The sequence below is a fragment of the Mytilus galloprovincialis genome, chromosome 11 (genome assembly GCF_965363235.1).
Source record: "Mytilus galloprovincialis chromosome 11, xbMytGall1.hap1.1, whole genome shotgun sequence".
In the NCBI taxonomy this organism is placed as follows: Eukaryota; Metazoa; Mollusca; class Bivalvia; order Mytilida; family Mytilidae; genus Mytilus; species Mytilus galloprovincialis.
Window position 1 is genome coordinate 17,963,983 of NC_134848.1, and position 16,636 is coordinate 17,980,618.

Below are 16,636 nucleotides of genomic sequence, written 5' to 3' on the forward strand. Positions count from 1 at the left end.
CAACTGTTAAGCAAATTATTTCATAGTTTAAATTGTTATCAAGAAAATGAAAACTGACCTTAACACATTTGTGATGGACATACTATTTACAGTAGCCTTTTATATTTTTCAAAGTATGGCTTATAACTATTTGTTCTTGGTGTTAGCAAAACTTTATTTCATAAAGCTATCTATGAAATGTGGTCAATTCTTCATCAAGCTTTCAGATTATTGATAACATATCCGTCAGCTGAAAAATGGGAATCTACGAAGGGTGATTGGTCAGAATTGGAAAAAAAACTGTTGGGTCTATTGATGGCACCTACCATATACTAACTCGTCAAACAAAAAACCAGGCATGGTTTTATAGTGGACATCGTTGTATATACTATATTCATGTACCCTTAAGTAATAAGAGACACAGGAACGAAAATAAGATGCATCAAATATGGTTTCCATGTCATATAATAGTTATCAAAGGTACCAGGATTATAATTTAGTACGCCAGACGCGCGTTTCGTCTACATAAGACTCATCAGTGACGCTCATGTCAAAATATTATAAAGCCAAACAAGTACAAAGTTGAAGAGCATTGAGGATCCAAAATTCCAAAAAGTTGTGCCAAATACGGCTAAGGTTATCTATGCCTGGGATAAGAAAATCCTTAGTTTTTCGAAAAATTAAAATTTTTGTAAACAGGAAATTTATAAAAATGACCACATTATTGATATTCATGTCAACAACGAAGTGTTGACTACTGGGCTGGTGATACCCATATATAAATGATGCGATGACTTACATATTGATGGTTGCGATCGGTCCACATATTCTACCGTTTTCTCGTGATTATTACTTACTTGACGATATCATATATCATATATCCTATTGCAATTTTATATACTGTAAGGCAGCTACGCAATTGACATTCATTTATCTATGATATAGACATAGTCGGAACGTTATTGTACCTGTCGTAGAACTATGCGAAGCTAATACCCGACGACAAAACCTGCTTAATGTACATCATTAAATGAATTGTATCAACATCTTAAATTGTATATTAATTGCATTGGTGTAATTAAATAATGGTTGAATTTAACTTTGCTTTTTAATAGATCCATGTTACTTGATAAATTGAAGTAATACTATGTCTTTTGTATTCATATTTCAAACACTATAATAAAGTAGAAAGGTTGAACTAATTAACATTATAAACGTTTACCATTCCCTATTATTTTTTGTTACAAAATCGGTTTCGGTATCGGTTTCGGTTTCGGTATCGGTTTCGGTTTCGGTATCGGCTTATGGTGAACATGTCTAATAAAAAGGGACTATTTCCGACTTACCTCCCTGAATTACGCAAAGATAAAACTATTTAATTATAGCTGAAACTACATTATGTTCTTGATCGTCTCAAACGAACATAAAGTATTTATAAAATAAAAACCAAACACTATTATGAAATATCAGCTCGGCTCGACGAAACTTTATTCATTTTATTTACAATGCAAGAATGTTCATCTGCATGCGATTATCCACTGCTGAAACATATCATTAAAAATTCAACAAAAGAAATATTACACTATTACACTTTTTTTAGCATGTATAATCTTAAGAACGTCCACCTCAATTAAAAATATCAATACATAATTTACAACTTGTTTAATATAAGTGGGTTGGTAGATGCGATCAGAAATGACCAGACTGATCTGTTCGCAGGAAAGCGTCAAATGACACATAATTTTTAATCTTGATGAATGGATAAAAATCAAGCTTTTGATATTCTAAAGGTGTCATCTTATGACCTCAAATATTCTCGAATTGTTACTTTAGCAGGCACGTTATATGTATCAAACGCAGATCTCGAAAAGCAAACGTTGAATAGTAATTTATTAATGCATAATCGTTTCTTTGTCATTATCATCAATAAATTGTTTTGCACAAACGCTCATGACGATACTGCATAATAGGCAGCAGCAGTTATTAATTTAGAAAATACAATGGAGTATAATAAATGAGAAAAACCATAAAATCAAGGAAACAAATTAACTTCAAAACATGAAACACTGTGTATGTCTTTGGCCATGACTAACTCTTTGAGAATAATGCATTAGAGGCTACATATATTGACCGATATCAATTCTAGTTAATGGATCAAGAATGTTGAAATTAAGATATAAATGAAAAGGAAAAAATGGAAACTGCAATTTCAGGGAGGAACAAAAACATTTTGAAAAATGGTGGACATGAATGAATTGTAATAGAAAGGAGAACTGCAACAAAAATTGTTGAATAAATAAGTCAAACTTGTAAATTTTGAAACTATTAGTTCTATTAGGCTTCGTTCAGTGGACTTATTCAATCCGTACTAGTGCGATAAATGATAATTTTATAGTCACTCATAATTATTTTCTTATATAAATGCAATTTTCAAACAATAATGGCTGAGTAAGTCAACATCCTTTCGTCTCAAGCTAACATTAAAAACAATGAGAAAATTATAATTCATCAGAAGAAAACGATGATTAAAAGGACGTAATTCCCCAGCGAAAATCGTGTTTTTAGAAATTGGCGTCTTCTGTTGTGTATATCAGTGCTTGCTTAAGGTGGATCGGGACCATTCGATTGCGCATAATTTCACGCATGGATAACAATACACACGAAACGTATGTGTCGTAAATTCGATATTATTTTTTTTTAAATATTTTGATTATTAAAAATGTTAAATCATTGTAGTTATGTCTAAATGAATATTATCGTTATTATGTGTATCTGTGAAAGGCTAAATATGACATTTCATCCATTTTTACCATTTTCCCGCCATAATTTGTGTGTTAAGACAAGTTTTTGCTTTCTTTATCGGTGATCTATGTTTTATTTGCTATATTTCAGCTTTTTATATTACAGTTTTGGACCAAGTGTTATCATGGTCATATAACTTCTTTTTTTATATTCCGATAAAAATATGTATTTTCCCTATCATTTCATTGAAAAATGGTCCCTTTTACATACCTGCTTAAAATAAAATTTTGTGCTTAAATGGTCCGTGAACTATATCTCTATATTGTTTAATAATGGATACTTAAGAAATAATGATCGAACTTTTTGAAATACAGATGGGGAATAATTCGTCAAATTTAGAGGACAAGGAAGAAGTAAAAAAACCAGACGGAAATGCGGAAAATCTGGAACAGTCAGAATCTGCTCAAAACAATGATTCAGAATCTGCTAAAAACAATGATACAAAATCTTCAGATTATTTACAGAGGTAAATCAAGCTAACATTGGGTAAAACAGATATCAATTTATCACAAATGACAAATCTTCACAGATTATGTATTGCATATATTTGTCAGTGAATGCAAGAAGAGAAAGATGTTCACTCTTTCTTAAACTGTGACAATGTGAATATAAAAAGATGTTTTACTGTTGATGATATTTTTTGTCCTTATTTTTCAATTACATTGTACCGCATTTTGTAATAAAAATTTACTTTTCACATATTTTTTCACAAACAACAGTATCACATTCCGTTCAATTAGCAAACAATACATCAACTAACGCTCAATGTTTATGAAAACAAAACAACCATTGCTGTTATTTAATGAATGGCTATTATCTATTTTGAATTTATTGAACCATAAAACTAATTTTTGACTCTTCACATTGAATAATCCGCGAAGCGGATTATGTAAAATGTGAAGAGTCAAAAATTAGTTTTATGGTTCAATAAAATCAAAATAAATTATTGCCATTCATTATGAATAAATTTCTATAAAAAAAAAGGCTCAAGGAACATTTTATATTATTTATATTAACAATAACAACGTACACACATGTTGGCGTATGAATACACAACGTCAGAGTGGGCGTGTCGCCATCAAAATTGACAACATTGAAAATAAATCTAATAATGTTAACCAATCAGAAGACAGTAAATACACCAAATTTATTTATATCGGAATGGAAACTTGAAAAGAAACCATCTTTGTAAAATTCCAAACATTATTGTATGATGATTGATTGATTAAGACAAATAAATAAAACAATCAAACAAGAGAGGCAACACTTATCATGTGTACTATTGCTTGTCTGTTTGTCGTTTTCATGTTTAGCCATGGCGTTTACAGTTTACTTTTGATTTATGAGTTTGACTGTCCCTCTGGTATCAGTCCCTTTTTTTAAATTGATACCTCTGATTATTTTCATCTTTTATACAGTCAAATTAATTGAAATCAAACATGCTTTTGTAAATTGACTCTATGACCATATTCCTTCGTCGTATATCGGACGTTAACTGGCATGAATTTAAAAATGTAAAATAGACGGGTATATTATATTATCTGAAAGTTCTTTAGCAAAACTATACACCTGAGGTATGCAGACTTTACATATTCACAATTCTGGCGGTACTATCACGCTAACTCATTAGAATATATCCCTAAAACAGTTCAAACGAAGATTCGGTCATCCAAAGTAAAATTTAGCAGTAAGTGGACCTTTGGACTACACATTGGTCCTACACAAACTTATGCTTATGGTGCATATGACTTATTAGATCCTTTCCTAGGCCAAGCTATTGCATTTTGTATAATTTTATTATCGTGTTATGTTTTACATTCATTATTATTTGGTTGAATAAATGTATATGTATGAATACTGTTTATTGTTTTATCAGAAATATTTTACTCTGAATAAGTAAATTTTACGCTTTCTGTCTTTTCATTTATGCATTGCCCTAATGGTCCATCATTTTGTTTAGGTACATGGTCTACTCGCTGATTCATTCAAGCTTTTTGATTGAGTTGAAGAAAGAAAGTAAAGTGCTGGCCATGTTGTTGTAAAAAAAAATCATTGAATATTTCGTTAAATAAGAAAATGGGGTTACTGTGATTAATGCGTTACGACACTCGACTAGCTTGTAGGCATTTCAACTATAATGCATACATATATAATCAATGATGTCAGTTCGTTTTGTATTTTTCGTTTCAATAACCAGAAAATTGGAAGCTGCTGAAAAAGAATTGAATGACATGCAAGAAATGTTGGAGCAAGGAAAAAAGGCAATAGAGGACATTACCGAGAAGGTTGACTTTAAATTTACAATAATTTTGATTTTGCTTTTTGTTTATTTGCTTCATTACAAGAACCGGTCAATTCTTAGGTTTTTCTTCTTTTTGTCTGTATAAAACAATTAATTGACGTAATATTTGCACATCATATATTGTGTGACTGTTACTGTTGACATATGGCACTCGTGATATCGACGATTGTGAAAAATAATTTAGTTTCGTATTTGAGGCTCAGTCATTTTCGTATTGATCCGTAGCAGTGACATACAGTCCTTGAAGCCACTTTAAAGTAATCTTTGACGGGTATTATTACAAATTACTATATTAAGTTTAAAAAAAGTTTTTTTGTTTTTTATAATATTATGTATAAGTTTTTTATGTATTTGTTTTGATAAACGCATTAAATTAAAACATAATCTTTCTTTTTACATCATCTAGTTACATACTTTACGAAATGATTGTCACTATCTAATGAATAGCCTTAATCCGAAAAACGAATCGATCCCTAATACTGACGTGACACGCTGTTAAACTAAACAACATGTTTAACGATCTTTTTAGTCAAAAACTATTTCAGATTTTATTTGTCAAACGTTATCTGTAAGATTTTACTCTGTGAAAAAGATATTTTAATCTATTCATTACTCAACGACACATTAAATGACATTGGATTTTTAATCTTTTAAATTCAATTCTTACCCGAGGGTATCACCAGCCCAGTAGTCAGCACTTCGGTGTTGACATGAATATCAATTATGTGGTGATTTTTATAAATTTCCTGAATATAAAACTTTGAATTTCGAAAAACTAAGTATTTTCTTATCCCAGGAATAGATTACCTTAGCCTTTTTTGGCACAACGTTTTGGAATTTTGGATCCTCAATGCTCTTCAACTTCGTACTTGTTTGGCTTTATAAATATTTTGATATGAGCGTCACTTGTGAGTCTTGTGTAGACGAAACGCGCGTCAGGCGTACTAAATTATAATCCTGGTACCTTTGATAACTATTTACGTAGGACAAATTATGTTATGTATTAATATATTTCGACTAATTTGATTCATTCAGGAATAATTACATATGTAGCTACATTTTCAAAGATCGATTGAAAAACGGTGGGAAAAAAAGTGGCATTGTACTTTTTTTTTTTAAACATCTGAAAACTGATACACTCGGTTGTGTTATCTTTTAAAATTCATGATATTTAATTCAGTTTTTAGGCCGTAATTTTGGTTTATATCTCTTCATCCCTTAAATGAGTTTTGGATTACCGAATATGTTTACCTCGAGCATCACTGAAGAGACATTGATGTTCGAAATGCGTATCTGGTGCAGAAAAAATTGTACCGTTTATGTTATTCTGATGGATGATTTAAAAAAAATCAATTTATAGAAATAAAAATAATGATAAGTAACATATTGTTATATGAATGTGATAGTTACAAAATGTCAAGATAATTATTTAAAAACAAAATAGAAAATATTATTTATTGACGATTTTGACACAAAAAATGTAGAAACTTTATAATATAACAAGTTTAGTCTTTGCATGCTGTCGATGCAGGATATATCTTCAGCAGTCAATATACTTTGTACAGGTCAAGATATCCATGTATCAACCTCATACAAGGGCTAATACTGTATATAGTCAAATCTTTGGAGTGATTTGCAAAAAAAAGTAATAGCGGATTGTCGTCTGTTTGATATTTCTCAATTCAAATAATCTAAGATAGTGAATACAATTGAATTTGGTTAGAAATTGTGTAAAATTATCAAAATATTTGTTATAGTAATCTCAGTAAAAATTTAATGTTCAAACCATGATGATATTAACTATTTCGAACCTGACTACCAGACGAATAACCTGATGAATAACGGCGATATGAAATGAAATACTAAGTATCACTTTTTGGAATGATTAATTATTTTATAGTAAAACTTTGCAATTCAGAGAAAAACACTCCTTCAGACTGACAATGACGAAATGCGGCTGATGGATGAACAAATAAAACAAGAAGAACAAAAGATTCAATCACTAGAGATTGAAATCGAACAGAAGTCCGTGGCATTAAAATTGTTAAGGGAGAAAGTATTCAAAAGGTATGTTGAACAAGCTATGTAATTTTTTTTTAATATGCCATATGAAATTTGAAAATCGAGGAATTATTTGATAATAATGACAGGTTGGCTGTGGAAAAAAAATAGACGTACAGTCGTCTTGTAAATTATTTAACAAAATAAAAAAATAAAAAAAAAAAAATTTCAAAAGAAACATAACAAACGTTTATTCCAGATTTCATGTTTGAAAGGGCCAATTTTCTACATCGTTTTGTTAGGAAAAACCTTTAAAGAATTGCAACTTTTACTCCACAACTGTAAATCACAAGTGGTTTCACTTTTTTTTTTTTTTTTTATAAGCAAACGTTTATAATTTTCTCGAATGTCATACGAGTGAGGAATTTTGTTAGGTGTAAAACCAGGTTCAATTCACTTTTATGTTCACCCGATGAAATGCCTTTACGAAATAAGAAATATGACAGTTTGTATCTTTTTAGTTTCCGCTTTAAAAAGGGCTTTCCTTTGATTTCAATATCTTGTTATTTTCTTTGTGTTTGAGTTATTGATCACGAAAGGGGAAAATAAAAAAAGTTATAACATAACTCTCTGTTGCTTCTTAAAATTTATGGGAAAATTTATAGATAACACGAGTATGTTAATCAAAGGACAAGATTCACGTATGGCACAAAATGGCCTAAAATATCAACTTTATCATAAAACACCAAAAAGGTCTCAATTTGGTTCGTAAATAGGTCTATTTCAAAACTCTAAATGCTAAATATATCAGTTCTTTTCATAAGAGTATATAATATTCTCCAAAGTAAGCCCATTTTGGACATTTTGTCAAAATATGATGATTTTGTGCGTTTTTCAGACCTGAAAGCTTTAGAAACACCTTGGCCGCCACCTACGATCCAAAATGTGTTGTAACCAAAAGCTTCCAATTTTGATATAGATTTCATCATTATAAAAACTTTTGGATCGTAGATGGCGGCCAAGGTTAATTATGCAAAAAACAATTAACATCATGGAAAAAAGTACCAAAATTGACCTTTTAATACAAATCATGTATATTTAAGGGGTCATAGCTCCATAAATTGTAAAGGAAAGTGCCAGAAATTATTTTTTTGTCTTAATAACATTAACGGTACCAATTTTTCTGCACCAGATGCGCATTTCGACAAATAATGTCTCTTCAGTGATGCTCGTGGCCAAAATATGTAAAATCCAAAGCTTATATAAAAGATGAAGAGCTATAATCCAAAAGTTCCAAAAAAGTATAGCCAAATCCGTGAAAGGAATTAGAGCTTTGCATGAGGAAGATACATTCCTTAATTTATAATATTTTTGAACATTTTGTAACAGCCAATTTAATAACACAAAAAATCCGTATTTTCATGCCAGTACCGGAGTACTGGCTACTGGGCTGGTGATACCCTCGGGGACTAACAGTCCACCAGCAGAGGCATCGACCCAGTGGTAGTAATAACATTAACGGTACATAGTATTATCACAAGTATTTCTATGTGAAATTAGTAATTTTTTGGCCCGATTTAAAAAATATAAAAAATTAAGAGCCAATTTTAACCCTTCGTGAACCTTCTCCTTTATATATACGGCGAAATATATCTGAAAGACAATGATTATTTATAATTGATGTTTTATATTCTCTCATTTGAATTTCACTTGACAAATAATTTCAGAAAAATACAGAACACTGTGAAAAATTCTGTAGAAAGTCCGTAATGGCAGGTTGGGCTTTGGGTTAATTTTACAGGTGATTTAGATAGAAAAAAAATAACATGCATGAATTATATATAAGTTTAAAACTAGAAAGTAAACAGGCAAGGTATTGATTTCCATTTAGCCATGTATTACTGTAAACTGTCAACCTTGTATATATACATATAAAATATCAAACAACAAGTACGCAATGAACCCCCTTTATAACATTGATTAATTGCTGTTGATTTTGAGCTTAATCAATCTCATTTCCAATATATTCTCCCGTTCTTTTTAAATATTCGGAATGTTTTGTCAAAATTTATGTTAAATACTTCTTAATATTATTGCCAAGATTAAATGGTTAAGAAGATGTCTTTTTATATTTTTTACCATTTCCCAATTTTCTATAGCATAATATACAACATTTAGACAAAACACAGCTGAAATTACCCGTCTCAACAAAACATGCAAGATTGCTTGATTCACAGTGATTCCAAAAATATATGCTCACAGTATACTTCTACTTGAAATAAGTGATATGAGTTATATTTTCGGTTTCATGGATGGTCTCAAATGATAGGTTTATGCATTTCCAATATTTGATTTCTTGTTACGTACTTTCAAATGCAATAAAGTGATATATCTAGTTAACTTGAGGTCGCTTCTTATTGATTTTGTTTCTAGATAAGACTGCCAAAATTTTCCAATTGTATTTGCAATGTACCATTATGAATATTATCAAAGTTTATAATTAAGAACATCGAATTCAGATCTGACCTTTACCTCAATTTCAATGCCTTTAAGTGAGGATATCAAATCAATATACCCTGGTCTCTTTTATGTAGAACTCATGAGATACATTTCTTTATCATATGTTTAGTAGTAAATACAGTAGTTTTGAATATTTGATAAATAGCCTGCTGTTTAATCCATATCGCGCAACTTTGATGCACACCCTTTATCGCATACACTTTATCACACCCCTACCCTTTATCGCATACCCTTTATCACATCCCTACTTTTTTATTTTTTTTTTTTTTACATCAAGTCCGTTTTTATTCATGTTAGCTTAAGAAACATTTTTCCTCAAAATAGGTACTGTCATTCGGGCGTGACTTAATTTATTGAATGACGTCATTGTTTGGAATGTACATGTGACGTCACGAACGTCAAGTTTTCATATTTTTTGGCACACTAAGCGAACTATATAGAATACAATTCACACAAAAAAATGCAATAATAAACAAAAAAATTTAAAACAGCACGCAAATTGTAACCCAGGTAACCCAAGTGCTTTGGATAAGTAATTGAGCAGTTCTTTTAAGGCTTTTAAAACAAGACAAAAGTAGAACTGAAGGTAACTCAGTGAACAGTTCATATAATATAACTCTACTGTTGAAATATATGATAAAGCGTATAAAACATGGCAAAATCCGTATCACATGCCGTATCACCCTCGACCAATATCATCCCTCGGGCCTAAAGGCCCTTGGGCTTATATTGGTGTCTCGGGATGATACGACATATGATACGGATTTTGCTATGTGGAAAAAATTCCTATTCAAAGGGACAGACTCTTTTTCCACCATTATTTAAAGTTACCACTTGTCGCATTAAACACTTTCGGCCTAGCCAAGATCAGATGTGCATTTCATATTGGGTCTATGTTATAGGCTTCTAAAGACAAGAAGATAAACTTTACATAAGTAATACATCTTTGAACTGAAGAACAGAATGTAGGATTTCACAATGAATATCAAATATCATGTATAGGTGTTACCGTTTTGAAAAAACACTAAAATACACGCTAAAAAATGGGCAAAATTTCATGTTATGTTGTTTCATTTAAAATTTCGCTGTTTTTATCAATTGATAGTTAATAAGTGAACTTAGTTTGAACTACATTATTGGTTCACTGTTATAGACAATTTATTCATCTTTCTTTTACTGGTTGTTGCAACAAAAAATCTTCAGTGGTTACAAAGTTATGATAAAAAGTTGAATACTATGCGTTCGTTATGAAATTTTGTACTTTTGTTTTTAGCTTGCTCAGTGTAGTGATAAAACAGAAAAATTAATCAAATTTATGCTATTAGGTGTTTTGTTTTCCCTTCTAGTATATACATTATCAAAAACTACCTCATTTATCAAAATTGCAGTACCCTAGCTGGAGATATATGCCATCAAAGCTGGATATACAAATAAAGTGAAAACATGTCTTGTCCGTAGACATTCATTCCCTAGTAAACTGGAAGCATAATTACATTAATGTTGCATTGCTAAGTTCCTGTACTTTTGTAGATAAGAAAACACTACTAACATTTTTTTCTACCATCTATCAATAGAGGAAAAATTTTAAAAATATGTCAGAATGTCTTGTCCGTAGACATGTCTTTTTATCAATATTGCTTGGCTTTATGGGTCTAAATTAGCCCTATGTGTTGTTTAAACTTAGAAACATATTATTTTTAATAAATAAATGGTAATTTAAGTGTTCTCAATTTTTGTAAAATTACTTTACAGGAGTGGATTTTAAAAAGTGGCAGATTATCAGTCATAACAAGCATACCTTATTTTACTTCAATATTGTTTATTCCAGTTGCTGCATACCTTAAAAGATGCTCATTTTTTTCTACCATCTATCAATAGAGGAAAAATTTCAAAAATATGTCAGAATGTCTTGTCCGTAGACATGTCTTTTTATCAATATTGCTTGGCTTTATGGGTCTAAATTAGCCCTATGTGTTGTTTAAACTTAGAAACATCTTATTTTTAATAAATAAATGGTAATTTAAGTGTTCTCAATTTTTGTAAAATTACTTTACAGGAGTGGATTTTAAAAAGTGGCAGATTATCAGTCATAACAAGCATACCTTATTTTACTTCAATATTGTTTATTCCAGTTGCTGCATACCTTAAAAGATTAACTAAATCAATTGAAGAAAAAATATTTCTCTCTCTCTAACTTTATCTTTTGATTTTTAGTAATAACAGCATATGAGGAAGTGTCTACGGACAAGACATTTGTACATAACAAGTATTAAATTCAATTATTTGTCTGCTATGGAACTTAAACCTTATTTATAGGTGATGAAAGTTATCTATTCAAATTAAAACTCAGTATTTTCAACATAAATATAGTCACAATTCATTCTAACAATTTTTTTTTTAACTGAAATTGTCTTGTCCGTAGACATTACCACAATATATTTGTATCCAATTTCCTAGAGTTCAGCCTAATTTGATAGGTAAAATTTATGTTATTTTTTCAAGAGAACACATTCAACTATGTCAAAATTGAGTTTTAATAATAGTTTGATTGTTTTAAACAGTCAGATGAATGGATTTCAGTTAAAAAATATGTTTCTTTATTTTGGCTTCATCAATAAATTATTGAGATATGTAAAGAATTATGGGTACATTTTTATATTTTCTAAAATTTAAAAAACACAGCTTAAAATTTAATTGGTAACTTTTAATCTTAACTTTAACAAACATCTTTGAAAGCATTTAATTGAATATCAATAAAATGTCTTGTCCGTAGACATTATCAAAATGTATTTGTTTTCATTTTCTTCGATGTTGAGCATCATTTGATAGATAAACCTGATAAAATGTATGGTTTTTTTTTCAAGAGAACACTTTCAGCTATATCAAAATTAGGTTATAATAATACATTTCATTAAATATGAATACAATGTCTTGTCCGTAGACAAAACATATAAATTGTATTAAGTTTGATTGTTTATTGTAAGAATATGCATCAAGTTATTTTAATGTTCTATACACCAAAAGAAAGGTTTTTTTTTGAAGTTTTGTTATTTATAGATAAGTTTAGATACAGTTTTATCAGATAAGATTAATAATCAAAGAAAGCTACTGTTGTTTGAAATAACTGTGAGTTAAACATGTTCTTGTCAATTTTTTTTTCAATCAAAATAGTTGATATTCAATAATTCTAAACATATTTTGTTGTCTTTGTCATTGGCCAAAAATCTGACACTGGTGACCATGTCTTGAAGGCAACCATTAAAGAAAATTATACAGTTTTTAAACACCATTTATTTAATAAAAATATTAAATATTTCTTCCAAAAACTGCATGTAATTATATAAATGCTTCCAGTGTTAGCCTAACGATAACAATTTTTCATAATTTAAACCATTTTTTAACAAAATATCAAGAGAGTTTTTCCCTGAGGTGATACTCATTTTTGACTTCATGTGAAACACAACATGCACATCTGATTGTGGCTAGGCCGTTTGGTAACATTTTTTTATCATTATCTATTAGCGTAATTGTCTTTATAGTCATTATTAAACCAACACAAACAAATGAAAAATCAAGTGTACATTGAGAAGTAATCGAAATACAATAGAACGGTGACAAAAAACCAACAACACAAACTTCAGGTAAAAAATATTGATCAACACGATTCTTTAGCTACTGTTGAAAAGTATCGTTATTCTTTAGAAATCAATATATCTATTTGGCGTCTCTAATTTTTAAATGCAAGTCTGATTACGTCTTTTTAAAGGTTTGATATTGGGTGTGGAATTATCATTCAAGGAATATTTCCTAAAGAGTTTTCATGGGATGTTGTACCCTGGACTTCAGATGAACGACTTGATATTATTAAAGAAAGGGTTTTCCCCGATGAATACAAGTTAGAAACGGACTTTTACAATGTTAGAGAATCAAATACCGGAGGCCCGTTAGACGGAAATGTGATTCCGACAGACGATCTTTTACTGAAAGTAGTGCTACCAGAGAAGGAAAATAGTCAATATAAATGTGCTGTAAGATTTAATGATATATGGACTTTCCACGAGCATAAGGTATGTTGATAACTCGAAGAAAACAAACAATCAAGATATACCACGTAAAACTGAATAATAATGATAATAAAGCAGATGAAAACGCTTGTTTTTGTGCGCCTTTTGTGAGTTATTGTTAGAACACGTGCTCAACGAACACATGTATAAACCTTGTATCTTTTATGTATTTTGCTTTCCTCTTTACAATATATATTAGAAAAGCATCTTGTTCAAGAAGAAAGAAGGTAAAAAGAAAGTACCTGATTTCTGAGACCAAAATGCCTTACAATCAAATAAAAAGCAGATCACGAACTGAAATAATATTGGTTGGTCGTTTATAAGAGTCACTATGGATTGACACGAATACACAAAATTTAAAACTATAGGTCAACGTTTTAGAAGGGTGCAAATGCAAAATAAAAGGTTTACAGAACTATACATGTGCAACAAGACGGATTCCCAGATATTCCTCAGTATGTTTCACTCATAATGCTGCTCATGATAAAAACGTATTCGATATTATTATACAATCGAACAAAAAGGTAAGAAATTCTGGCTTGGAAAAAGTAAGTATTTTCGTAGTCAAACATTAATTATTCTCATTAATTCAAATCACCCTATCATCCTATTGATCCACAAGTTATGGTTGCAAAAAGAAAGAATTAGGTGAGGTATAAAATTGATACAACAAAAGATCATAAAAATGGTGTCTGATTTCAACATTTACAAACTCTTGATTCAATAGCGATAAATAAAGCAGAAACCCTCAATTGTGTTTTTAAATCTTAATACCTAATTGGACATACCTGCAAAAAGAGAAAATAAGGTGGACGTAAAATTGAAATAACAACAGGTTATAAAGATGGAGCGAAACAAGCCATAATAAAAGCTTAGTATGCGCGTACTTTATTTTATATTTACCAAATAATATTGTTAACCGAGGCTCTATAATCTAATTATTTTTTAGGCCAACACTGATGAGAAATTTGGTTTCAAAGTCGATGGTATTCAATCTGTCTGTGTTGTATCCATGATACCAGAAGAAAACCATATCATTGGACCGTCCGAGAGTACTTTTTTTAGTGCAATGGACAACCGAATGCAAGTAAAATTTCCACCAAATGCTGTCGACAAAGAAGAAAATATTGGTTTTAAGGTACAAGTATTAAAAAAGGAATCGATATTAAAAATATAAATTACACATGGTTTAATATCTTGGAATTCTTTGTGTTTCTGATAGGCGTATTTGGCTTTACATTGGTTTTATTTTAGAAACTATGAGTATCCCTAATTTTGTATTTGCTCTCACTTTTTTCTGTTTGCGAAAAACAACTCAAGTATAATAGACATTAACCATGAACACTGATCGAACTACAAACTCCTGACTTGAGACAGGTATACATATGTAATGTGGCGATGAGGCAGCTAACATATTTGAAGTGTGGTGCAACAAAAAACCTACCATACAAATCAATAAACCAAAAACCAAATACAAGAAACGGTAATTGATATAGACACCGAAATTGTTTTAACTTTACAAATCATTAAAAAGAATGAATCTGTTATTAGTGAGAAGCATATCAAAAATATGATATTAAGGATTATGTACCCTTGTGTTGATTCAATGCTAAAAATATAGAAATTTTATAGAAAATCCACATAATTTATCCTTGTACTCTCATATTTGGCAATTTGGTGACGGCTAGATATAGGATTATTGCATGCAGTGCTAGCATTGATTTCCTTAAAACATGTTTATTAATGTAGTTATTGGTAAAAAAACAAATATAAATATAGACCAATTCAAATACATCTGTTAGGGTGCGCTCGATTTAAGTGACTCACCACGAAGTGTTTTGGAATTTACAGGTTGCTTAGAATTTTTTGTAAAAATCTCTATTAAATCTCTGTATTAAAGGCTGTGGATTTTCTATAAAAATCTTGGTTTATTTGCCACAAAGTCCTCTATTTCTATTAAATACAATGAAACAGTAAATAATAATGATAATAGTTTCTTTTTTTATATGTACAAAATAGCCTATATATTATTCATTATATCTGTAGTTTTGATACTATTGAAGTTTGAAAAGTTCGTACAAAAATGGCTACAGAAGGGGTCATAAACCTAAAGGTTTCAAATAGCTAGGCAGTCAAAACAGCAAACTAAGTTTCATCTTTTTGATGTTTTTATTCCCAAGTCAGTGTATATTACTTGTAGAATACCACCATATAATATGTAAGACACAAAGCGTTCATTGCATTTTTAGTTAGGATATTCATATTCAAGACGAGAATTACAAGGTAACACAACAATGGAAGATTTTTCACTATATGCGGGAATTTCATTCTGACTCCAGACGGGTTCATCTTTTGTATTAATTCTGTATATCGTGAACTTAGCACATTGTAGCAGTTAGACATTTATACTTCAACGAGCCAAAGTTGTAACTTATTTTCATTTAAAAAGATTTGTCGACAGGTTCGGTCAGAATTATCATCTTAGACCTGAAGTTATATAATAAAATTGTTTTTTTAAATAGTATTTGCTATTCTTTTTCCATCAAGACACATCCAGTCGACATGAAGTGTTTGTCAGAAAAATACAAACAAGACAAAAAAGACGAAGTAGCCTGTATTTCTGCAATTACCCTTGGACTTTCAGCAAAGCATAGAGTGTTTAACAAGTTCCTAAAATTACAGCTTCCTCTGCATTATCCCGATGGTTCCGATACTAGTGAAGATGATTGTGAATACAGGGTTTTTAAGTGGGATGATGAGGGATCTTTTGAATTTGTTGATATAAAGCCGGTCATTCTAAATAACATGGCTTTATTTCAAGCAAATTCTTTTTCTAGGTAAGAAATTTTCTTTTATTGTATTAATATAAACATTATGACCTGATTGTCGGTATTCACTTGCTTAAATCAATTAGCTATTTCGATCGAAAGTGGCCTTTATCTGAATGAAAGTGTGTATACCGTATATT

The 16,636-nt window shown here is 30.2% G+C and overlaps 1 protein-coding gene across 1 annotated transcript; it reads left to right on the top strand.

Moving 5' to 3' along the window:
* Positions 1–3,095: 3,095 nt before the first annotated feature.
* Positions 3,096–13,680, top strand: LOC143052062 (uncharacterized). The gene is made up of 4 exons (XM_076225035.1): positions 3,096–3,247; positions 4,979–5,066; positions 7,002–7,150; positions 13,371–13,680. The coding sequence occupies exons 1-4, from the start codon at positions 3,096–3,098 to the stop codon at positions 13,678–13,680; spliced, it is 699 nt and encodes a 232-aa protein (XP_076081150.1).
* Positions 13,681–16,636: the final 2,956 nt, after the last annotated feature.

Coding starts and splice junctions, on each gene's coding strand:
- LOC143052062 (XM_076225035.1), top strand. CDS start 3,096: ATGGGGAATAATTCGTCAAATTTAGAGGACAAGGAAGAAGTAAAAAAA. Junction 5,067..7,001: donor TAGAGGACATTACCGAGAAG/GTTGACTTTAAA, acceptor TTTGCAATTCAG/AGAAAAACACTCCTTCAGAC. Junction 7,151..13,370: donor AGGGAGAAAGTATTCAAAAG/GTATGTTGAACA, acceptor GTCTTTTTAAAG/GTTTGATATTGGGTGTGGAA.